Source organism: Nycticebus coucang, chromosome 18 (assembly GCF_027406575.1).
Source record: "Nycticebus coucang isolate mNycCou1 chromosome 18, mNycCou1.pri, whole genome shotgun sequence".
Classification (NCBI taxonomy): Eukaryota; Metazoa; Chordata; class Mammalia; order Primates; family Lorisidae; genus Nycticebus; species Nycticebus coucang.
This window is the reverse complement of record NC_069797.1, coordinates 11,991,476-12,012,812: the sequence shown is the minus strand read 5'-3', so window position 1 is coordinate 12,012,812 and position 21,337 is coordinate 11,991,476. Positions and strand designations below refer to the sequence as shown.

Sequence of the window (21,337 nt, the reverse complement as noted above, 5' to 3'; positions counted from 1 at the left end):
CCATCTGGACCAGGGCATTTTTTGGTTGGAAGATTTTTTATTGTTTCTTTGATCACAGTGCTTGAAATTGGTCTGTTCAGGAGCTCTATTTCTTCCTGGCTGAGTCTAGGGAGAGGGTGTGATTCCAAATATTGATCCATTTCCTTCACATTGTCAAATTTCTGGGCATAGAGTTTCTGGTAGTATTCAGAGATGATCTCTTGTATCTCTGTGGGATCAGTTGTTATTTCCCCTTTATCATTTCTGATTGAGGTTACTAGAGATTTTACTTTTCTATTCCTTGTTAGCCTGGCCAATGGTTTATCTATTTTATTAATTTTTTCAAAAAAACAACTCCTTGTTTCATTAATTTTCTGAATGATTCTTTTGTTTTCAATTTCATTGATCTCTGATTTGATTTTGGATATTTCTTTTCTTCTACTGAGTTTAGGCTTAGATTGTTCTTCTTTTTCCAATTCCATAAGATCTCTTGTGAGATTGTTGATGCACTCTCTTTCTGTTTTTCGAATGTAGGCATCTAAACCAATGAATTTTCCTCTCAAAACTGCTTTTGCAGTATCCCACAGGTTTTGGTAGCTTGTGTCTTCATTGTTGTTATGCTCAAGGAAGTTAATGATTTCCTGTTTTATTTCTTCCTGCACCCATCTGTTATTCAACAGAAGATTGTTTAATTTCCATGCCTTTGGGTGGGGTCAAGCGTTTTTGTTAGAGTTGAGTTCCACCTTTAGTGCCTTATGGTCTGAGAAGATACAAGGTAAAATTTCAATTCTTTTGATTCTGTTGATATTTGTTTTGTGTCCTAGGATATGATCAATTTTGGAGAATGTTCCATGGGGTGATGAGAAGAATTTCTTTATCTTTGGGGTGGAGTGTTCTACATGCGTCTATCAAGCACAGTTGTTCTAGGGTCTCATTTAAATCTCTTATATCTTTAATTTCTGTTTAGAGAATCTGTCCAGCTCTGTAAGTGTTAAAGTCCCCTATTATTATGGTATTATCAGATATCATATTGCTCAGACTGAGTAAGGTCTGTTTCAAGAATCTGGGAGCATTTAAATTGGGTGCATAGATATTTAGAATTGAAATATCTCTTGTTGTATTTTTCCCTTGACCAATATAAAGTGACCATCTTTGTCTTTTTTGACTTTAGTTGCTTTAAATCCACATGTATCTGAAAATAAGATTGCAACTCCTCTTTTCTTCTGAATTCCATTTGCCTGAAAAATTGTCTTCCAACCCTTGACTTGGAGCTTTGTCTTTTGAAGCCAGGTGTGTTTCTTGCAGACAGCAAATGGATGGCTTGTTTTTTTTAATCCAGTCAGCCAATCTATGTCTCTTCAGTGGGAAATTCAAGCCATTAACATTTATTGAGATAATTGATAAGCGTGGTAGTATTCTATTTGTCTTATTTTGTGAGAGTCCATTGCTTAGTTTTATCTTTTGCATCAGTGTGGAGGTTAGGTTCTGTCCTTTAATTTCTGAGTTCTTACTTTGCTGCTGATCCATTGTGGTGATCAGTGTGCAGAACAGGTTGAAGTATTTCCTGTAGAGCTGGTCTTGTTGTGGCGAATTTCCTCAATGTTTGTATATCCGTAAATGATTTGATTTCTCCGTCAATTTTTAAGCTTAGCTTAGAAGGGTATAGAATTCTGGGCTGGAAATTGTTCTGTTTAAGTAGATTAAATGTAGATGACCATTGTCTTCTTGCTTGGAAAGTTTCATTAGAGAAGTCTGCAGTCACTTTGATGGATTTGCCCCTGTAGGTCAACTGGCGCTTACTCGTGGCAGCTTGCAGAATCTTTTCTTTTGTCTTGACTTTGGACAAGTTCATCACAATGTGTCTTGGAGAAGCTCGGTTAGAGTTGAGGCGACCTGGGGTCCGATAGCCCTCTGAAAGCAGTGTGTCAGAATCTTTGGTGATATTTGGGAAATTTTCTTTTATAATATTCTCTAGTATGGCTTCCATTCCTCTGGGGCATTCTTCTTCCCCTTCTGGAATTCCTATAACTCGTATGTTGGAACGCTTCATAAAGTCCCATAATTCTGTCAGTGAACGTTCTGCTTTCTCTCTCTTCTTTTCTGCCTCTTTTACTATCTGAGTTATCTCAAGAACTTTGTCTTCTACCTCTGAAATTCTTTCTTCTGCATGGTCTAACCTGTTGCTGATACTTTCTATTGCATCTTTAAGTTCCCTAATTGACTGTTTCAGTTCCTTCAGCTCTGCTATATCCTTTTTATATTCTTCATATCATTCATCTCTTATTTGATTCTGTTTTTGGATTTCCTTTTGGTTATTTTCCACTTTATTAGCAGTTTCCTTCATTGTTTCCATCATTTCTTTCATTGTTTTCAACATGTGTATTCTAAATTCCCTTTCTGTCATTCCTAACATTTCTTTATAGGTGGAATCCTCTGCAGTAGCTACCTCATGTTCCCTTGGTGGGGTTGTTCTGGACTGGTTCTTCATGTTGCCTGGAGTTTTCTGATGATTCTTCCTCATGAGTGATTTCTTTTATCTGTTTCCTTGCCCTAATTTTCCTTTCACTTCCTCTTGCTCTTTAAGTTCTCGTGCTGTGGACTAAGGGTTACAGGACCAGAAGGGTGAGAAGGTTGAAGAGCAAAAAAGGGATGAAAGAAAGGAGGACCGAGTGATAAGAAAAAAAAAAAAATAGAGAAAGGAGAGGGGGTGGGTAAAAGGAATATTGACAAAAAGAAGAGAGGCACAGAAAGAGGGAGACAGAGCAATAGAGGTATACAGTGGGGTACTTTGACACAACCTTAAAAAAACCCACCTTCTGGGAGTGCCCAGTTGGGTGGTTCCCTTTAGGTCAGCAGCTCTTTGCTAACCTGATCAGACACAGTACCCCACCTCCACCAAGTAGAGAGGAAAGACAAAAATGCTATAAATCAAACCAAAACAAGCAAACAAAAAACTTTATGGGATAAAATTGGGTGAAAAACCAAATAATAGCAGTAGAAACACTAGCAAAAATGAAGTGCTAGTTATTGAAAAAGGCAGCAATGGGAAATTATAATTAAACTAGAAAAATTGAGAAAGAAAAAGGATCTGTATGGAAAAGGTTGAAATTGAAAAACAAAACATCAACAACATCAAAATAAACAAACAAAAAAAAAACAACCAAACCAAAAAAAAACAAACAAAAACACAACCAAAAACAAAGCAGTATGTATATGTTATTGAATATTGTCTGGGCAACACGTGGTCTTCTGGGGTATGAGATGTTAATCACAGTTCTGATATGACTGGAGGCTGCTGATTTCTCAAACCCCAGCAGGTAGACACCCTAAATCTCTCTTCAGCCCACTTAAAAGGCACTTTGAACTTGTAAAGTTGCTGAGCAGAAGCTTTCCCAGGAAAGTGCTTGTCGCTGGAATCACTGCTGAAGTGGCTATCCACTTACCCAGTGTGCCAAAACGGTCTCACTCTGCCCCTGAGGGTTAGGGCTGCCAGGTGGCTCAGACCCCACCCTTAGGCTACTTGGTCGCTGGGTTACCAGCTCCCACCTGATTCTAGCTCTGCAACCCTGAGGGCAGAGCTTGCCGGGGCAGATGGCTCACAATGGCTCCCTGTGACCCACAGCCAAACACTATTAGCTCCGTCTGGCTCAGCGGCTCAGACTGGAGCCCTAGACAACGGCCAAAGTTCTCCGCACTCCTGCTCAGGCTCTCCCCAAGGCAGTTCCACTGAGTGCCAAGTCTAAAGACACCAAAACAGTTCACAGGTAAGGCCTTTCCGGTTTGCAGTCTCGCTGCTACTGAACTTACAGTTGTGGGCGGGTTTAGACGGATTGAACACACGCGACCACTTGCCGTTTTTCCACTGTTTTAGTCCTCCTCTTGGGGTCCAGAAGTCTCTCGCTGACTCCCTGTATCCTCACAGGGGTGATGATAGGCAGATCCCACCAGCCAGAGATGCCTGGAGTCCTATCTCCCCAGACTCACGGTGCCCAGATACAAGGAAGCTGTTACTCGGCCGCCATCTTGCTCTGCCTCCCCCCCCATTCTTTTTTTAAATTCATGTTCCTGTATGAAGAGGAGAAAGACTGAGATGAACAGCAGGTCCTTGGCCTGTCTACAAGAGCAACTCCCAAGGAAGCTGGCAGTCAACTAGGCTCTTGGCTATGGCATGAATTCAGACGTGTGCCAGCATCATTTCTTCTGAGGTGCCATATCAGAGTAGGTGGCAACTGCCAGGGAGGGGAGACTGGCCCTCCTTGAGAGGAGCAGGGAAACAAGACAGGCTGTGGCTTGCACCACAGTGCTGACATCTGGGCCTGCCCACCAAGGCAGAGGCCACATCTCCCTTCGCTCAAAGCTTAGCCGAAGGGACTTGAGGACCCTCCAGAAGTGAAGAGTGCAGGCTGAGCATCCCAGCTCCATGTCATCTCTGCAGCCTGGCCTTCATCGGTGACAGTACCTCCTCAGAGTGACATCAAAAAGTTCATGGAGATAGTATATAGGAAGCATAGAGGCACCTGGCATGTGGTCAGAGCCCCATGAACAGGCTGAGGCTGCATTGTTACTCAGATGTGCATGGACACAGGACTCAGGGAGCCTTTCTCCCTGAGAGCTACACTCTCCTTCTTGCCCTGTTACTGGTCTGACACCAGGAAGCAGTGCCTGTCCCTTAGGACTGTCAAGGTGGCTGTGTTGGAAGGACTCTCAGCATTCCCATATGGAAGGAGAGTGGACACATGCAGTTAGGTGACTGCCAAGCCTGTCTGGACTTTTAACCCAGAAATAACTATATTTTCTATTTTCAAGAGTAAATCACTTTTTCTAGAACAGTAGGAACAAAATAAGAAACAACCAGCTTAGACTAAAAAGGATTCACTTTCATGATTATTTGATTAAAAACTAGCAAAAAAGAAAGAAAGAAAAACTGGCTGAGGGCTCAAGGACACAATAGAGTTATCTGTGGGTGACATGACTGCTGCCCCTGTGTGAGGTTCCCAACCACATGCAGCAGATATCAAAATGTGCCATGGAGATATGATGTTTAACCTTGGTGCATCCCGGAGAGAATAAGAATGGGGAAATACAAAGGCACTCGTGAAAACAGGGCTTGACACATTTTCAGGGTGGAGAAATATTTAATAAAATCAGGGTCAAGAGAAAGTCACTTGTACAACTCATCACCTTCACTCACTGCTGGCCAGGCCAGGGCACCTGGCTTAGAATCAGGTTGACCTCTGGGCAGGGTGATGCTGAGTGAGCCTGAGCCCCAAATGCCAGAGAGCTCTGTAGGTCAGAAGAGCCCCACAGTGAGGAGCCTCACAGGCCCGCCCCCCAGGTAGGAGGCACTATGGGGGTAAAGCCTCTGTCCTGCAGGCAGGTGCTGCCTAGGCCTCACTCCTGCAGAAGCTTGTGCTTGACCGTAGTGCTCTCAGAGCAGAGATGCACAAAGAGGGTGCCGGCGGCGGTTCGGGCTCTCAGCTCCTGCAGCTCGTAGTCATGGGCCCACTCAATGTTGCCCCACTTCTGGATCTGAGGGGAGGACAAGACAAGCTGCTGGTGGGCGGGCAATGCCTACTGGCCAAAGCCATCTCCAACCCAGTAGCTGGACGGAGAGAAGTAGCCTCAGATCTTGCCAAGACATGTGGGACGTGCATGGAGGAGAGGCAACAGGTAAGAACATCTAGGTAGCCAGAGCAGGTGCTTGTGCTCTTGGGACAGGGATGGTCTGGGAGAAATGTAGTCCAGGCCCAGGGTCAGAGGCTGCCCACTGCTGGGCAGGCTGGCACCAAAACCATCCATGGGACCCCTCTGTGGAAGCATGACCTATGTGCTATCACTTCTCCCATCTTTTATCCTATAGGGAGGCCAGCATGAGGCAGTCTCTAACCGGCCTCACCATGCTGGGCTGCAAGAGCCCCTGTGCTGCTGGGGGTGGGATAGATAAATCTGGGAAGGCCATGAAGTGGTTTTAGTTCTACCTGGGAGGGGTGGGAGGAGCTGCAGTCTCAAGACAGGCTGCAGATTCTCTCTCCTGGGCTCTAAAACCAAGAGGGAGGAGCCCCAGACACAGTGTGGCCATCCCAAGGTAGCATAGCTCCGCCCACCCCTGCTGGCTCCTCCCTGGTCAGGAGCCCTGGAAGCCTCAATGCAGCTGGTCCAGGAGTTCAGCAGCAGCCATGCCTCACACGATATCTGCATTTCTGGGCAGCATAATATATCATCTGAAGAGCACTTTATACTTTCATTTTATACCATCTCACACATAATCTAAGTCACTCCTCATTCTATGGCCCCCCCAGCCCTTCCTGTGTAATATGAAGATAGCTAGCCACCTCTGTGGCACACAAACAGCTTTGCCCTGGCATTTTCTGAGCAGAAGACTACATGGACTTGGGAAATACTGACATTACAAACAAGTTTTTCTCATACTAAGAGTCAACTCATAATAGCAATTAACCTCCTGAGGTTGGAGGAACAACAGCAACAAGACTACAAAGACTGCCAAAAGTTAAAAAATATAAATGATAGTGTAGCAAACAAAGCCTTAATTCTGAGCCCCCTAAATCAAAGCTTTGTACAGGCAGCAGCTACCCCTGTAGCTGGCTCCTCTGTCAGCCAGATAAAATGAGAGGATCTGAAGACTTAGCCAACTTAAGAGCACAAACAGGGGCAGTCATCTCAACAGGGCCTATTCTGCAGGGGGTATCAAGCCCAGTCTGTATCTGTCCACTAACCTCCATATTCTGAGCAGGGACTGAGGGTATTGTCCCTAGAGTCATCCAGACCTTTTTTCCAAACCCAGGCTGGAACATTTTATGGAGGTTCAACTTTGTGTCTGTTTCCTCCTATCCCTCAGCCCCCATCTGACTGAGCTGCTGAGAGGGAAGTGAGGCAGTGTGAAGAGTCTCAAGCACACCGCTGAGACACAGAGGCAGCACTTACTAATTTTTTAGTATTACTTGACAATACTTTTACTGGTCCTTAGATTTGGTTTCTGTATTACACAAAAGTAATAAAAGTCAAGTGCATACAAAAATATCTCGGCTGGGTTAGCTAGTTGGCCTGAATCAGGAAGGGGTAAGGCAGGACCTGAGATGCCACTTCTTACCTGGTACTCCTCCTCTAGACGTGACAGCAGCACAGCCTGCTCCACTGTCAAGTGCCGGTCAATCAGGCCCAAGGTCAGCACCATGGACTTGAGCTGGGTCACCATAAACTCGATCCCTGTGGGGACATGAGCTAAGTTAGGACCCCAAACAGGGAAGCTGCTGCAGCCTATCCCTGTGAGTCCCGCAGCCTAAGCAGAGTAACTTGTGGAAAGGGCCGGGAGGGGGAGGACATCCCAGGGCCCTCTGGCATCTGGCCCACTCTCTGAGCTTACTTGGTGGACATGTGACCTGAACCTGCCAATCACAGCAATCCCCCACCCCCACCCCCAATCACTACTGGCTCACAGATGGGCATGTGACTGAAGCCAGGCAGATTAAGACCCGAACTTGACTCTTATGCTGGAGAGGTGACACCCAACTTTCAGCTAGAAGGGTGTGGGCCTGAAGTGCAGTGTGAAGCATCAGAGCCAGCCAGACTCCACACTCTCAGCCCCTCTAAAGCGCTCCCCACACTCCAGGAAACTTCTTACAGACCTTGTAGGGCCCACATGTTGTAAGATGCCAGATGGCTGACAAACACCTCTCGAGTCTTGGCAGGGATGCTAGGTCCCATTATGCTAGTGGAGGAGCCGATTACCACACCATATCTGAAAGGGAAGGGGTGTGTCTCTGTTGTGCCGTGGCTTGAGAACAGCACAGCTTTGACCTGAAGCAAAGAGGATGCGTGTGCCCCTTCAGGGCATGTGGCCAAGAAGCTAGTCTAGAGGGCTCTGGCAGCAACTGCTACTGAGGTCAGCAGCCTCCTGACCTGGTTTTCTGTCTCCCAAGAGCAAACCCAAAGGTTTGCTAAGCAACTCCCTTGTATGAAGGCATGGTTGACAGGTCAGAGGAGGAGGCCTTTGTCACTTACAGCTTCCTGAAATGCTAATTCAGTAGAAATTTGGGCCACGTGCTTTCTAAAGTTTTTCACATTTAAGACCATGAAACATTTCTTTTGAATACTGTCTTCCTTAAAAAGTTGTCTGTATACATCCTGTATCATGTAGTTGTTTTTTTACATTTATCAAGACTCATGCACAAGGCATTGTCTTTGGTCTGTGATCTATGGATCATGAGCTGGTTTCAAGAGAAAATATATTTTCAAGAATAATAACTATATAAAACACAGGAAAAACACAACACAGTAAAAACAATTTTTGTAATTTTCTTCCATATAGCACTGATTTTTCTACTGTCTTAAAAATATTCTTGGTGGGAGGCTCTGAGCCATAGCTCAGTGGTTAGGGCGCCAGCCACATGTACCAGGGTAGGTTTGAACCCGGCCAGGTCCTGCTGAACAACGATAATTACAAAAAAAAAAAAGCAGCTGGGCATTGTAGAGGGTGCTTGTAGTCCCAGCTACTTGAGAGGCTGAGGCAAGAGATCACTTAAGAGTTTGAGGTTGCTGTGAGCTGTGACGCCATGCACTCTACTAAGGGCAACATAGTGAGACTCTGACTCAAAAAAAAAAAAAAGAAAGCTCTTGTCTTGGTGAAATTTCTAATAATACAAAACTGATGGTAGGAAATGGCTAGGTTTTCTGTAAACTATTAAGGATGGGGTATCTTAACTGCCAGAAAAACATGATTCTGTACGACAGCAAAGATCTACAGGCACTTAAATTGTTTAATTTCATTAGATTCCAAAATGACGTGGTATGTAGTTCTCACATGGTATTATCTGATCCTTTAGAGCTGTAGGCCCCAGCCCCCAGGCTGTGGCCTATTAAGAGCCAGGCAGGAGACCTACCCCCACTCCTGGGTTGCCCGTGGAAAAATTGTCTTCCATGAAACTTAGGAGCCAGGCCGTACAGCAGGGGAGCAACAGGCAGACAATCTAGCTAAGCAGTTTCACCTGCATTCACTCCCATCCCCACCTGAGCTCCGCCTACTTTCCCCTCCCCTGTCAGTGGAAAAACTGTCTTCCATGAAACTGGTCTCTGGTGCCAAAAATGTTGGGGACTGCTACTTTAGAGAACTGGCTTTGACGTTTCCTTTAAATTCCAAGGATGCCTGGCACATTGCAAGCACTTAGGCAATATGTGGCAAATGAGTGGACCAGATTGACAACAGCACTTCTGTGAAAACTACTGTACCAAGAAATATATGTTGTAAGCTTATGAAATACTGTAGTCAAGGCAGTGAGTGCCATGAATGCTGGCCCTTCCAAATTTCCCTTGGGACGAAATGAAATCGAATTTACTTTGCCACCATATCAACAGTCTATACAATTTTGCACTCAACAGTCTTCCTATTAAGGAAAAATACTGGGCACTGTCATTCCCAGAAACTGCACATCCACAGGTGTCCCCTGCAGTTCTGCAGGAGGCCATCCAGACTTTCCTCCATGTGCATACGTATCACGCACGGTTTTGTGATTTTATTTAACTGTACAGCAATTGTGATGAAGATAAAAATAACTGCCAAAATCTGTGCTAAGCACTTTACATGCATTTTTCATCTACTCCTGCCAACACCCTGAGAGGTAGGGATTATTAGCCCCACTTACCCAATAGGAACTGAAGCTCAAGAGAGATCTGCTCATTAAAAGAGTCACGCAGCTAACGGCAGAGCTGGGACTCAAACCAACACTGCTGCCCTGACCCCCTGGATGAAGGTAGCATGGTGACTCTGGGGCTTCCCTGAGGACACAGAGCTGCCTCTATTCAGAGTGCATCACAATACCAGGTGCTCAGTGCTCAGCAGCTGAAAGGAACTTGAGGGACATGTTTTCCAAAGTGACCCAATCCCTGAACATGTGAGGGGAGTGGAATCCCAGAGGAGCTGAAATCAGAAAGCCAGCTAGCTAAGCCTTTGGTATAGAATTTGGCCCCCCGACCCCAATGCCCTGCCCCATGCTGGGACCCAGTCACCATTCTGCAGGCCTCACCTCTTACCTTTTCTCAGCCCATTCTATGATCGGATCCCACTCATTCTTTTGAAGTTCCACTAATGTCTCTGGCTCTTCCACCCTGTAGCTAATTCATTGTAAAAATCACCTTCATTAATAAAAAAGTACAATTCCTTTATTCAGGGATAGAAAAGGAAAAACATAAAGGGCAACAGCAAAAACTTCACCACCATCATCCGCACCCCCAAGCCTTTTCCGCTAAAGCAGTTGTTCTCAAAGTGTGGGCCTGTGCCAGTAGAGTCAGCATCACCTAGGGACTTCTTAGAAATGCACATTCTCAGGCTGCTTCCCATTACTGTAGCGATCAGGACCTCTGTGGGTGGAGCCCAGTAATCTGTATTAATGTAAGCTTGAGTTTGAGAGCCCATAACCTAAGTACCCCTACATATCTGACAGGCCCAAGCTTGCAGCACTGTGATACTGCCTAACACAGATTTGGTCTATTAGCTGTAACCCCAGAGCCACACCCACGTGATCCTCGGACGCTGAACATGCACACTGCACCACTCCCAGAGACAACATCCCTGGCCACAGGCCAAATTTCCTGCTTATACCCACTTTCCTGGCTACAGATACAGCTGCTGGCATGGATGCCTGACCTGAGGGGTTCAAGCTAAGAGGCCAGGCCATGCCACTTGTTTTGGCTGAGAGCTATAGAAATGAGTCAGTTGAGAAGGCTATAACCCAACTATAGCACAAGACTATGGGGAAAGGGCCAAGGAAGGGGAAGGGAGGCGGGAGGTTTTGGTGGAGGGAGGGTAATGGGTGGGGCCACATCTCGGGTGCATCTTAGAATGGGTACAGGTGAAACTTACTAAAGGCAGAATACAAATGCCTACATACAGTAACTAAGAAAATGCCATGAAGGCTACATTGAACAGTTTGATGAGAATATTTCAGATTGTATATGAATCCCACACATTGTACCCCTTGATTGCACTAAGGTACACAGCTATGATTTAACAATAAAAATAAATAAATTAAAAATAAAAAAGAAATGAGTCAGTTGAGAAGAGCTGAGCTGCAAGGTCTCAGGCAAATGGGCTCTGTGGAAAGCCAGTTTCATGTAAGCAGAGGGGGAAGAGAAGTCACGAGGGTGTAGGAAAAGCTGTGCTGCTGGGATGGGCAGACGGACCTTCTTCCCCCATTTCCTCTTCCCCAGGGAGGATTAGAGTCAGGATCCCGTATACTTTTCAAGAAACCCTTTTTTGCCTGAGCTAGGTTGAATGGGTTTCTGTTTCCTGCAATCAAATGAGCCCTAACAAATGGAGTGAGATTTCTCATTAACTATGGGCCACCCCCTTCCATCAGCACTGATTTCCTGTGTCATGGTGAGATGACTCAGGATCCTGGAGCACTCAGGCCAGAAGGCTCAGGACTGTTCAACTTTCCTTCAGTATCACTGGCCACTTAACCAAAAAAACACAGAACAAGAGGAAACTTCTGAGCTAGAGGACACCAGCTCCTAAATAACATCTGTTATGACAGGACGGCTACATGAGAACTTGTAAGGGGGCAGAAATCTAGGCTCACAGGCCCCACTAAGGGTTAGCAAGTGACCTCTGTGGTCCTGGTGCCTGCAAGAGCTCCATACACATTCCTCAGCCCACCCCAGCCCAAGGGGCAGCTGCCAGCTGGAGAAGGGGAATGCCCACACACCAACACTGCTGGGGTGGGGGGGGCGGAGTCCTCCCCCAGCCATCAGCAGAGCAGCCAAGTGGCCATGTCAAGTAGGCCACCCTCCCTGTGTGTAACAGAAAGGGTCTGCCTCTTCTTCCACTGATAACCACCTGGCCATATGAGACAAAATAGTCCCAGGAACTTACAAGATCTGAGGGGAATGCCTATCTTTTTTTTTTTCTTTTTTTTTTTTTACTGTTGGGGATTCATTGAGGGTACAATAAGCCAGGTTACACTGATTGCATTTGTTAGGTAAAGTCCCTCTTGCAATCATGTCTTGTCCCCAGAAGGGAATGCCTATCTTAATGTCAATTACCAGATGGTATCTGTGTCCAGAAACTTCATAGCCGCCCAGATCAGCTGATCCTTGTTTCTCTGGGTTGGGTTGTCCAAGGATGTGTTGCACAGTGTGGTCTGAATCAAAGGCAGAAAGTGCCTGTCACCACCTGCTGGGCTCAGGCAAAACCCTGCTTTCCTGAGGACACTGCATCTGACACACAGCCACAAGGTGAGAAATAGACACCTAAGCTCTCGGCCCAAGGTGACTTCACACCACCAAGAGCAGCAGCTCAGCTCTTGAGAAAACGCTCTAGCCAGGCTCCATGCTAAACGCTTTGTGTGAGTGTTCACAGGACCCAGGGGAGCCTCACAGCAGCCTTAGAATTAGTGAACTCCCCCAAGGTCACATGCTCTTTATACCAGGCTGGAGTATTTAATTCAATCCTCATACCCAATCCTTTGTAGTAAGTACTATGATTATATCCATCTGAGATCTGGAAACTGAGGCCCAGACAGTTAGTTAAATACATTGTCAAACACAGTAAATAAGACACGTATCAGTAGTAGAAGTCAATCTGACCAAAAAGCTTTACCAGCTGCTCCCTTTATGCCTCAGAAAACAAGGAAACAAACCATGTAATCTGGGACAGATTATTTTTGCAGATTCACCTTATTAGTAATAGATTGCTTAGGGTATAGTCCCAATTACCCTGATTTCATTGGATCATCAAGGAGCAGGCTGGCACCTCAGCAGGCTGTAATGCTGACAGGTAGCCCAGCTGGTTTCCAAAGGTTGAGCACAGCAAAGACCAGGATGCCAGCAGCCAACTCCTACACTGACTGAGTGCCCGCTCTGTGCCAGGAGCCATGTCAAGGGCTTTCCAGGCAGCATCTCACCTAATCCTGATCACACCTCCATGGGGCAGACACTGTCATCAACTATCTTTCCTGGACGAGGGACACAGGGCTGAGAAAGAGGCAGCAAGTAGCCCAAGGTTAGAGCCTAAAACCCACGGAGGCTGGAACTCAGGGGTCTGGCTCCCCACCCCAAATCAGCCCTAGGCCCTTGAGAGCCCCCTCTCGGGGATGAGGGGCTGGCCACATGGGGAGTCTTTCTCACTCACCCATCTGCCTCCAGTGGTTCCTACATTCGGCCAGTATTTACTAAGTGCCGACCACACTTCCTGCTAGGACTGTCCCAACACTGGAGAGTAAAATCCACATGGTGCTGCCCTTCTGTTCCTTACTAGGCAATGGAAGAGAGAGACCATAAATGTGCAAAAATAGATAATAACAAATTGTCTAAGTGCTGATAAACAAATAACCAGCTGGTATAATAGAAAATAAGAAAGCTGGGCAGTCAGCAAAGGTGACATCTGTCATGAAATCAGCCATTCAGATAGCGTTCCAATGGAGGTGGCCAGGCCAGCAGGGCAAGAGTTTGGCACGTTCAGTGGCTAAGTGGTAAGTCTGCCTGGAACACTGACAGGCCCAGCCTCCAGGGCCTCATCAGGATTTGGAGAGGAGTCCCATGGGAAGCCCCCAGCAGGTCTCAGGATTAGTGAGACCTTCACAGTGTAGGTCTGCACTGTGGACTTGTTACCAGGTGCATGGTGTAGTACTTGATGGTATCCTGCTGGGAGTCCCACTCAGTGGCCACTGCGATGGCCAGGGCCTCACTGGGAACGGTAAAGAGCTTGGCTTGGGGAGTTTTCAGCTTCCTGTGGTCCAGGTTTATCTCAAAGCCACCTTGAAAGATCAAACAAAAAACTCTCATTGATTGTTAAGTGGAATCAAGTGACCATTTCTATATTTAGCCACTTGAATTGGTGCAGACAAAGACAACTCTGAATCCCTTATATCCCTTAATATATCTGACAAAAGTGAGAAGGATAGTCTCACTACTGAACCAGCTGAAGATAAAAAACCTTTCCAACCATTCACGGAAAAAAAAAATAAAAAAGAGAGACAGTCAAAATTTCAGACACTCACCTTCACCCTGTGTGATGCTGACATTCTGATAAAACCTCTTCCTTTCTGTAAGAAAGATTTTTCAAAAAGGCAGTTTAAAATAGCGTCGAGACAGCTCAGGAAGCGACAGGACCAGCTTGTATCATTACTTCTAAAGCTGACTGGCTGGCTTGATTTTCGTATCCCCACTCAAGGTCTACCCTGCTCTACATGGTATAATCAATGGCCTCTGATTAACAGGACATGCTGGTCATGCCTCCACTGGTCCTCTAGCCCAGGGACAAGTCTGATCAAGAGCAGCACAGAACTGCAAACTGTGTGGCCTGAATTGACAGACTTCCCAGCCCTTCCTGCCACATCCCACCAGAACAGCCCCCATGCCAGCACACTGAGCCTGGAGCTAAAGCCTGAATGGGACAAAACCAGAGACCCATTTCAGGAAAGATATTGATGCATTAAGAAGGGGTGAGTGGAAATCCAGTGTATATGTGCATGCACAAAGGCTTAAATTGGCCCAGAAAAGTGTGTGTACTTTGTGCCAGGCACTGTCAATGAGTAAAACAGACAAAAGTCCTTGTCTTCATGGACTTTAATTTTTTTTATTTTTTAAAGACAGACACGTTATTGCCCATGGTAGAGTGCCGTGGCGTCACAGCTCACAGCAACCTCCAACTCCTGGATTTAAGCGATTCTCTTGCCTCAGCCTTCCAAGTAGCTGGCACTACAGGTGCCCGCCACAATGCCCGGCTATTTTTTGTTGTAGTTTGGCCGGGACCAGGTTCAAACCCGCCACTCTCAGTATATGGGGCCGGTGCCCTACCCACTGAGCCACAGGCATCGCCAGAGTTTTAATTTTTTTTTTTTTTTTTACAGTGATCAGATATGGCCACCAAGATGATGCTGTCTTACTATGGTGCGAGATGCAACCTTCATCTGAAGTCATAACACTGACTCTCTCATATATTCAACACCAAAACTGACACAAAAAGCACCAACCTAGTGCTTTTGTTTCCCTGCTTTAGATGCTATCCTGGTATATTCAAATGGCAGCTTAGACATGGGTCTGGAGGTTTTCTTTCCTATCTCTGGTCTGGATTGAGGTATCTAGATGTCTGTTTTGTTTTCCAACACATGGGCTGGGCAGTACACGTAAAAGCCAGGTCAGGTAGGAAGTTGAGGAAGGGTCTTCCCACCTCAGCAGGAAGTGCCAGTGGAGAGCATGACATGCCAGTGAGCACTCTAGCCACTGCCAGCTCAGGCCTGGAAACTGGGGTGGAGGGACAAACTCAGGCACAGGCTGAACCATTACAAGCTGCCAGACAGTTAGGTTTCCCGTGAGAGAAGTGTCTTTTCAGCTCTGCTGGCCAGGCCTACCTCTGTATCTGATAAAAAAAAAAAACTAGAAGGGAGTGGGATGGATGGACAAGGAAGGAGCCACCAAAACTGCTCAAAACAAGAGCAAACCATTCAGAGAAAGACATAGCAGCTGCCCCAGATGAGACTCGCAGGGATGGCACATCTCAGACAATGTTCTCCTGAGTCACGCTGATACTTGGAGGAGCAAACTTGTCTTAGAACTAACTTCAGTGAGTACTGATCACAATCTAGGACGTGTGATAAGGGGATGGGATGTGTCCAAAGCTTATCTCTGCCCTCAAGCTACCTGCTGTCTAGTGGGAAGACAGACACTAACAGGGCAAACAGTAGTGACTTCTGTGATGGAGAAGGCACAGGGAATAATGGGAAGCCTGGCACACATATTAGGGAAGCCTAAACTCATCCTGCCCTGAAGGACGACCTCCAAGCAGGGGGTTGAGGACCTTCAACGGTCCCATACTCATGCCTGTGGTCCCAGCACTCTGGGAAGCCGAGGCGGGTGGACTGCCTGAACTCACAGGTTCGAGACCAGCCTGAGCAAGAGTGAGATCCCCGTCTCTAAAAATAGCAGGGTGCTGTGGCAGGTGCCTGTAGTCTCAGCTACTCGGGAGGTGGAGACAAGTGGATCACTTGAGCATAAGAGTTTGAGGTTGCTGTGAGCTATGAAGCCATAGCAGTCTACCAACGGAAAAACCCTGTCTCACAAAACAACAAACAAATGAACAAATAAATAAACAGTTGCAGGGCGGCGCCTGTGGCTCAAGGAGTTGGGCGCCGGTCCCATGTGCCGGAGGTGGCGGGTTCAAACGCAGCCCTGGCCAAAAACCACAAAAAAAAAAATAGTTGCATACCATTGGGGGGGGGGTCAGGGACTGACCCCCACCCATGTTTTCTCTCTGTATGTTCATTTGTGCAGAAACAATACATTTTAAAAAAAAAAATGGTGGGCCAATCACTGACTTCCCACTGGTATGTAACAGTTTTAATAGCAACCTAAAGAAGAGGCTGGAGTTTTACTGACTGATTCGTTTTGTTTTGTTGTTGTTTTTGAGACAGAGTCTCACTATATCACCTCCGGTAGAGTGCTGTAGTGTCACAGCTCACAGCAACCTCAAACCATTTATGACAGTGGTCCCCAACGTTTTTGGCACCTGGGAACGGTTTCCACAACTGGGGTAGGAGAGATGCTTTCAGCATGATTCTAGCACATTGTATCTCCACCTCAAATCATCAGTTATTAGCTTCTCACAAAGAGCGCACAATGCAGATCCCTAGAATCTAATGCTCCTGCTTATTTGACAGGAGGCAGAGCTCAGGCTCCGACTGTGCTGTGTGCCAGTTCCTAACAGGCCACTGTACTAGTCCATGGCCAGGGGGTTGAGGACTGCAGCTTTATAGAACATCTGTGGCAAAACACACACTGTACTTTTCAAGAGACAATTTTGGAAACTATGTAAAGAAATGAGTACATGAAAAAGTACTGTATTTAAAAAAACAGAAAAAGAAGAAAAAAACGCTATATAAGCAAAGGGCAACTTTGAAAACCTCTTCATGTGAAGAATGCTGCATTGGAAATTAATGTCCTTTGGGTCCCTTTTTCCAGTGAGATTGCTTCAACCCATACAAACAAGCAATTTTCTATGTCTCTATCTTCTACTTGTATCCTCCTGCCCCACTGTTTATGGACCAGTGAGTGATCATTCTACCATCACAACTTCCGGCTGGCCTTCTCTTTGGAGGGCCTCAAAGACTCAGGAACTACAGCTCCCATGGTGTACCAAGAAGAGGAAGTGCTGGTTTCAGAGTAGTTTCAACACCCTTAACTTTTAAAAGAGTGCCATCTGGTGGGCTTTATACCTTAAAGCTGAGATTCTAGCTTGGGGCATCTCTCCATCCCTAATCTTGGGGCAGCTCCAACCAACCATTTTCAGTTAACAAAAATTCTTCAGTATATAAAGAACTTTTACAATTCAATAATAATAATACAAATAAAGGATATGAATAGACATTTCTTCAAAGATATTATAAATAGCAACCAATGAGCATGTGAAAAAAATGCTAGGACATCATTCAACACCAGGGAAATGAAATTCAAAACCACAGTGAGACACCACTTTACACCCTTTAGGGTGCCTATAATTAAAAAGACCAACCAGGCAGGGCACAGTGGATCACACCTGGAATACCAGCACTCTAGGCCAAGGCGGGTGGATTGCTTGAGTTCAGGAATTCAAGACCAATCTGAGCATGAGCCAGACCCCGTCTCTACTAAAAACAGAAAAACTAACCAGGCTTGGTGGTGGGCACAGCTACTTGGGAGGCTGAGGCAAGAGGATTGCTGAAGCCCAAGAGTTTGAGGTTGCTGTGAGCTATGATATCAGCACTACACCCAGGTTGACAGAGTGAGACTCTGTCTCAAAATAAATAAATAAATAAAAATAAATACATAATAAATAAAATAAAATGAATAAAAAGACCATAACAGGGCAGCACCTGTGGCTCAGTCGGTAAGGTGCTGGCCCCATATACCAAGGGTGGCGGGTTCAAACCCGGCCCCGGAGAACTGCAACAAAAAAATAGCCCTGGCACCTGTAGTCCCAGCTACTTGGGAGGCTGAGGCAAGAGAATCGCTTAAGCCCAAGAGTTGGAGGTTGCTGTGAGCTGTGTGATGCCATGGCACTCTACCTAGGGCCATAAAGTGAAACTCTGTCTCTACAAAAAAAAAAAAAAAAAAGACCATAACAAGTTGGCAAGATGTGGAAAAAAATGGAATCCTCATACACTGCTGAAATATAAAATGGTGCAGCCAGCTTGGAAAACAGACTAAGAGTTCTCAAAAAGTTAAACAGAGTTACCATTTGACTAGGCAAGTCTACTCTTAGGTATATAACCATAAGAAATGAAAACACATGTCCATGTAAAAACTTGTCTATGAATGTTCATAGCAGCATTATTTATAACCCAACAGTGGCAACAACCCAAGTACCCAAAAGTGGAGAAATGGACAAGTAACTGTGGCATACACCCATGCAATGGGATATCATTTGGCAATAAAAAGAACATAGCAATGAATACTGATACAACATGTATAAAACTTAAAAACATGCTAAGTGGCTCAGCACACAGTGAGTAGGGAGCCGGCCACATACACTGGTGGGTTTGAGCCTGGCCCGGGCCTGCTAAATAACAATGACAAAACCAAAAAGTAGCTGGGCATTGTGTGGGTGCCTGTACTCCCAGGTACTCAGGAGGCTGAGACAAGAGAATAGCGTAAGCCCAAGAGTTTGAGGTTGCTGTGAGCTATGACACCACAGCACTCTACTGAGTGGCGACATAGTGAGACTGTCTCAAAAAAAAAAAAAAAAAAGGTAAGTGACAAAGTCAGTCCAAAAAGACAACATTCTGTTATCTATTTCTAAAGTAGAGAAATCTATAAAGGCAGAAAGTAAAGGAATGGCTGCCTGGGGCTAGAGGAATGGGCACAGTAAAGGAAGATGCTAGCTAAAGCATAAGGATTTCTTTTGGGGGCAGTGAAAATGTCCTAAAATTGTGGTAATGGTTGCATAACTATGAATATGTATACTGAAAACTATATTATATTTACACTTTTAGTGAATGAATTGTACAGTAAGTAAATTAATATCTCAATAAAGCTGTTTAAAAATTTCTTCAGACTAAATGTATAAACACGCTATTTTCAGGCTGGGTGCGGTGGCTCACGCCTGTAATCCTAGCACTCTGGGAGGCCAAGGCAGGTGGATTGCCTGAGATCTGGAGTTTGAGACTAGCCTGAGCTAGAGCAAGACCCCAGCTCTAAACATAGCTGGGCCTTATGGCGAATGCCTGTAATCCCAGCTACTTGGGAGGCCTAGGCAAGAGAATTGCATAAACCCAGGAGTTGGAGGTTGCTGTGAGCTATGATGATATAGCACTCTACCAACGGGCAACAAACAAACAAAAAAATCGAAAAAAGCTATCTCTTTTCAAAACACTTCTTCAAAAGGAAATTTCAGACCATTATTTTCCTTAGTAAAAGTCATTGATGAGCAGGATGATGTATGCAAATCATTTGAAGAATACACAGCTGAATAGACCTATTAATTGGACAATACAATGAAAGATTCACTGCCTTTGAGAATCATAACATCACACTCAGATTAGCATTTCAGCCTCATCCAGTTGATATCACTAAGGCAACTAAAGAACTGGAGATGGAATTGACTGAAGTCTCATAGACTATTTTAAAGTTATTATTTGATGACTTTAAAAGATTCAATTGAAAGGTGGAAAAATGCAGTAGAATACCCACGCCTTCAGCAACACGACCAAAAATGCTTTCTGGCTTTTCAATCACTTACTGCTGTGAATCTACATTCTGCTACCTAACCCAAATCAAGATGCCTTTAAGGTCACAAATGACTAATACCCACCTAGAGGATCAACTGAAACTGCAGTCCTCCATGCTGCAACCAAATATTCAAATGCTTTCCAACAAAAGCACACATAACCCAGTCATTAAAAGGGTTTAATTTTAAAGTTAATAACCAGTTTTCATTTTTTGAAATTATTTTCTTTTGAGACAGTCTCACACTGTTGCCCAGGTTAGAGTGCCATGGCATCAGCCTAGCTCACTGGCAACCTCAAACTCCTGAGTTCAAGTGAACCTCTTGCCTCAGTCTCTCCAGTAGGTGAGACTACAGGCACCTGCCACAATGCCTGGCTAATTTTTTTTTTTATATTTTTAGTATAGATGGGGTCTCTCTTGCTCAGGCTGGTCTCAGTTCCTGAGCTCAAGCAATCCACCTGTCTCAGCTTCCCAAAGTGTGAGGATTACAGGCATGAGCTACTGTGCTCAGTCCAGTTTTTTAAATTATTCAGCACATAGTAATTAGATTTTTACACAATAATGTACACTTGTATGTACATCTAATTGAAGCTTTTTGAATGCGGCCTTATTTGATTACAGGTAAATAAATGCAGCCTTCCAACATGAAAAGTTTCCCCACTCCTGCCCTACTCCACTCGCCAGCAGCAAAGAGCCACTACCATCTGCTAGGCCTCATAAGAGTCAGAGTAAGAAGGCATGGTGTCAAATTCCATTTAGGAGAGAGGGCTACAGCACCAGGTGTTTTGGTATGAGGGAGGGCCAGGAAACCCGCAGAAATAGACAGGGATGGAGGACTGAAAACTGAGTTGTAGGCCCTTTCTGTGCCGGGTCTTGTGCCCAGCACTGGGGACACAGAGAGCAGTCATACAGGCTAGCCTCTGCCCTTCACAAACCTCTCAGATTCTGCTTTGTAACCTTGGCAAAGCCCTGATCCAGAGCCCAAACTTCTCTGTTTGAAAACAAGGATGACACCTGCTTTCGTTATCATAGAGAAGCGAGCCATACATAGCCTTTGAGAAAAGGTGCACGGGCCAAATATCAATTATTGTCTCCTACTGTGCTGTGTCTCCTAGGGTCATCCCTGCCCTTGTCTGGGCTTCAGCTTCTCATCTGCAATAGGACCCCACTGGCCTGAATAACCTCATGAGCCTGAAACCTCCGTCAGTCATCCCGTCCTGCACAACCGAAGCCCGAAGCCCACCTTAACGCAGCTAGCCCGCCGACCAAAAGCGCACTTGCACTGGCCTCACCTGTCGGGGGGGCGTAAGCCCGGGCCAGGGCCGGGAGGGTTGGCCCCAGCCCCACGAACGCTGTAGGGCCACCTGCGGGCCGGTACAGAAGCCGGCGTCCTGGGTCCCGCAATTTGAGGCAGCTCCTCCACATCGCGCACGAGAGTCTGAGAAGACGCGTGGCGCGAAATCTGGGAGCAGGAAATACAGAGCGAAAGGACCGCCAAGCCACACGTTCGGGCTGTACGGAAACCTGTCACTATCGCCCCATAATCCTCAGCCTCCCCTGGACGCCGCCATCTTCCTCATGACTCCAGCAGCGCGCCGTCGCCGCCGCGCGCCTCCTGCGCACCCGCCCCCCTAGTCAATCAGCATCA

At 45.8% G+C, this 21,337-nt stretch overlaps 1 protein-coding gene across 1 annotated transcript; it reads right to left on the bottom strand.

Annotated features, from left to right (window-relative positions):
* Positions 1 to 5,094: 5,094 nt before the first annotated feature.
* ATPAF2 (ATP synthase mitochondrial F1 complex assembly factor 2) lies at positions 5,095 to 21,293 on the bottom strand. Its single transcript, XM_053568007.1, has 8 exons — positions 20,982 to 21,293; positions 13,989 to 14,033; positions 13,600 to 13,745; positions 12,034 to 12,131; positions 10,024 to 10,104; positions 7,623 to 7,735; positions 7,088 to 7,203; positions 5,095 to 5,508 (listed from the first exon to the last, which is right to left on the bottom strand). The coding sequence occupies exons 1-8, from the start codon at positions 21,112 to 21,114 to the stop codon at positions 5,371 to 5,373; spliced, it is 870 nt and encodes a 289-aa protein (XP_053423982.1). The 5' UTR covers positions 21,115 to 21,293; the 3' UTR covers positions 5,095 to 5,370.
* Positions 21,294 to 21,337: the final 44 nt, after the last annotated feature.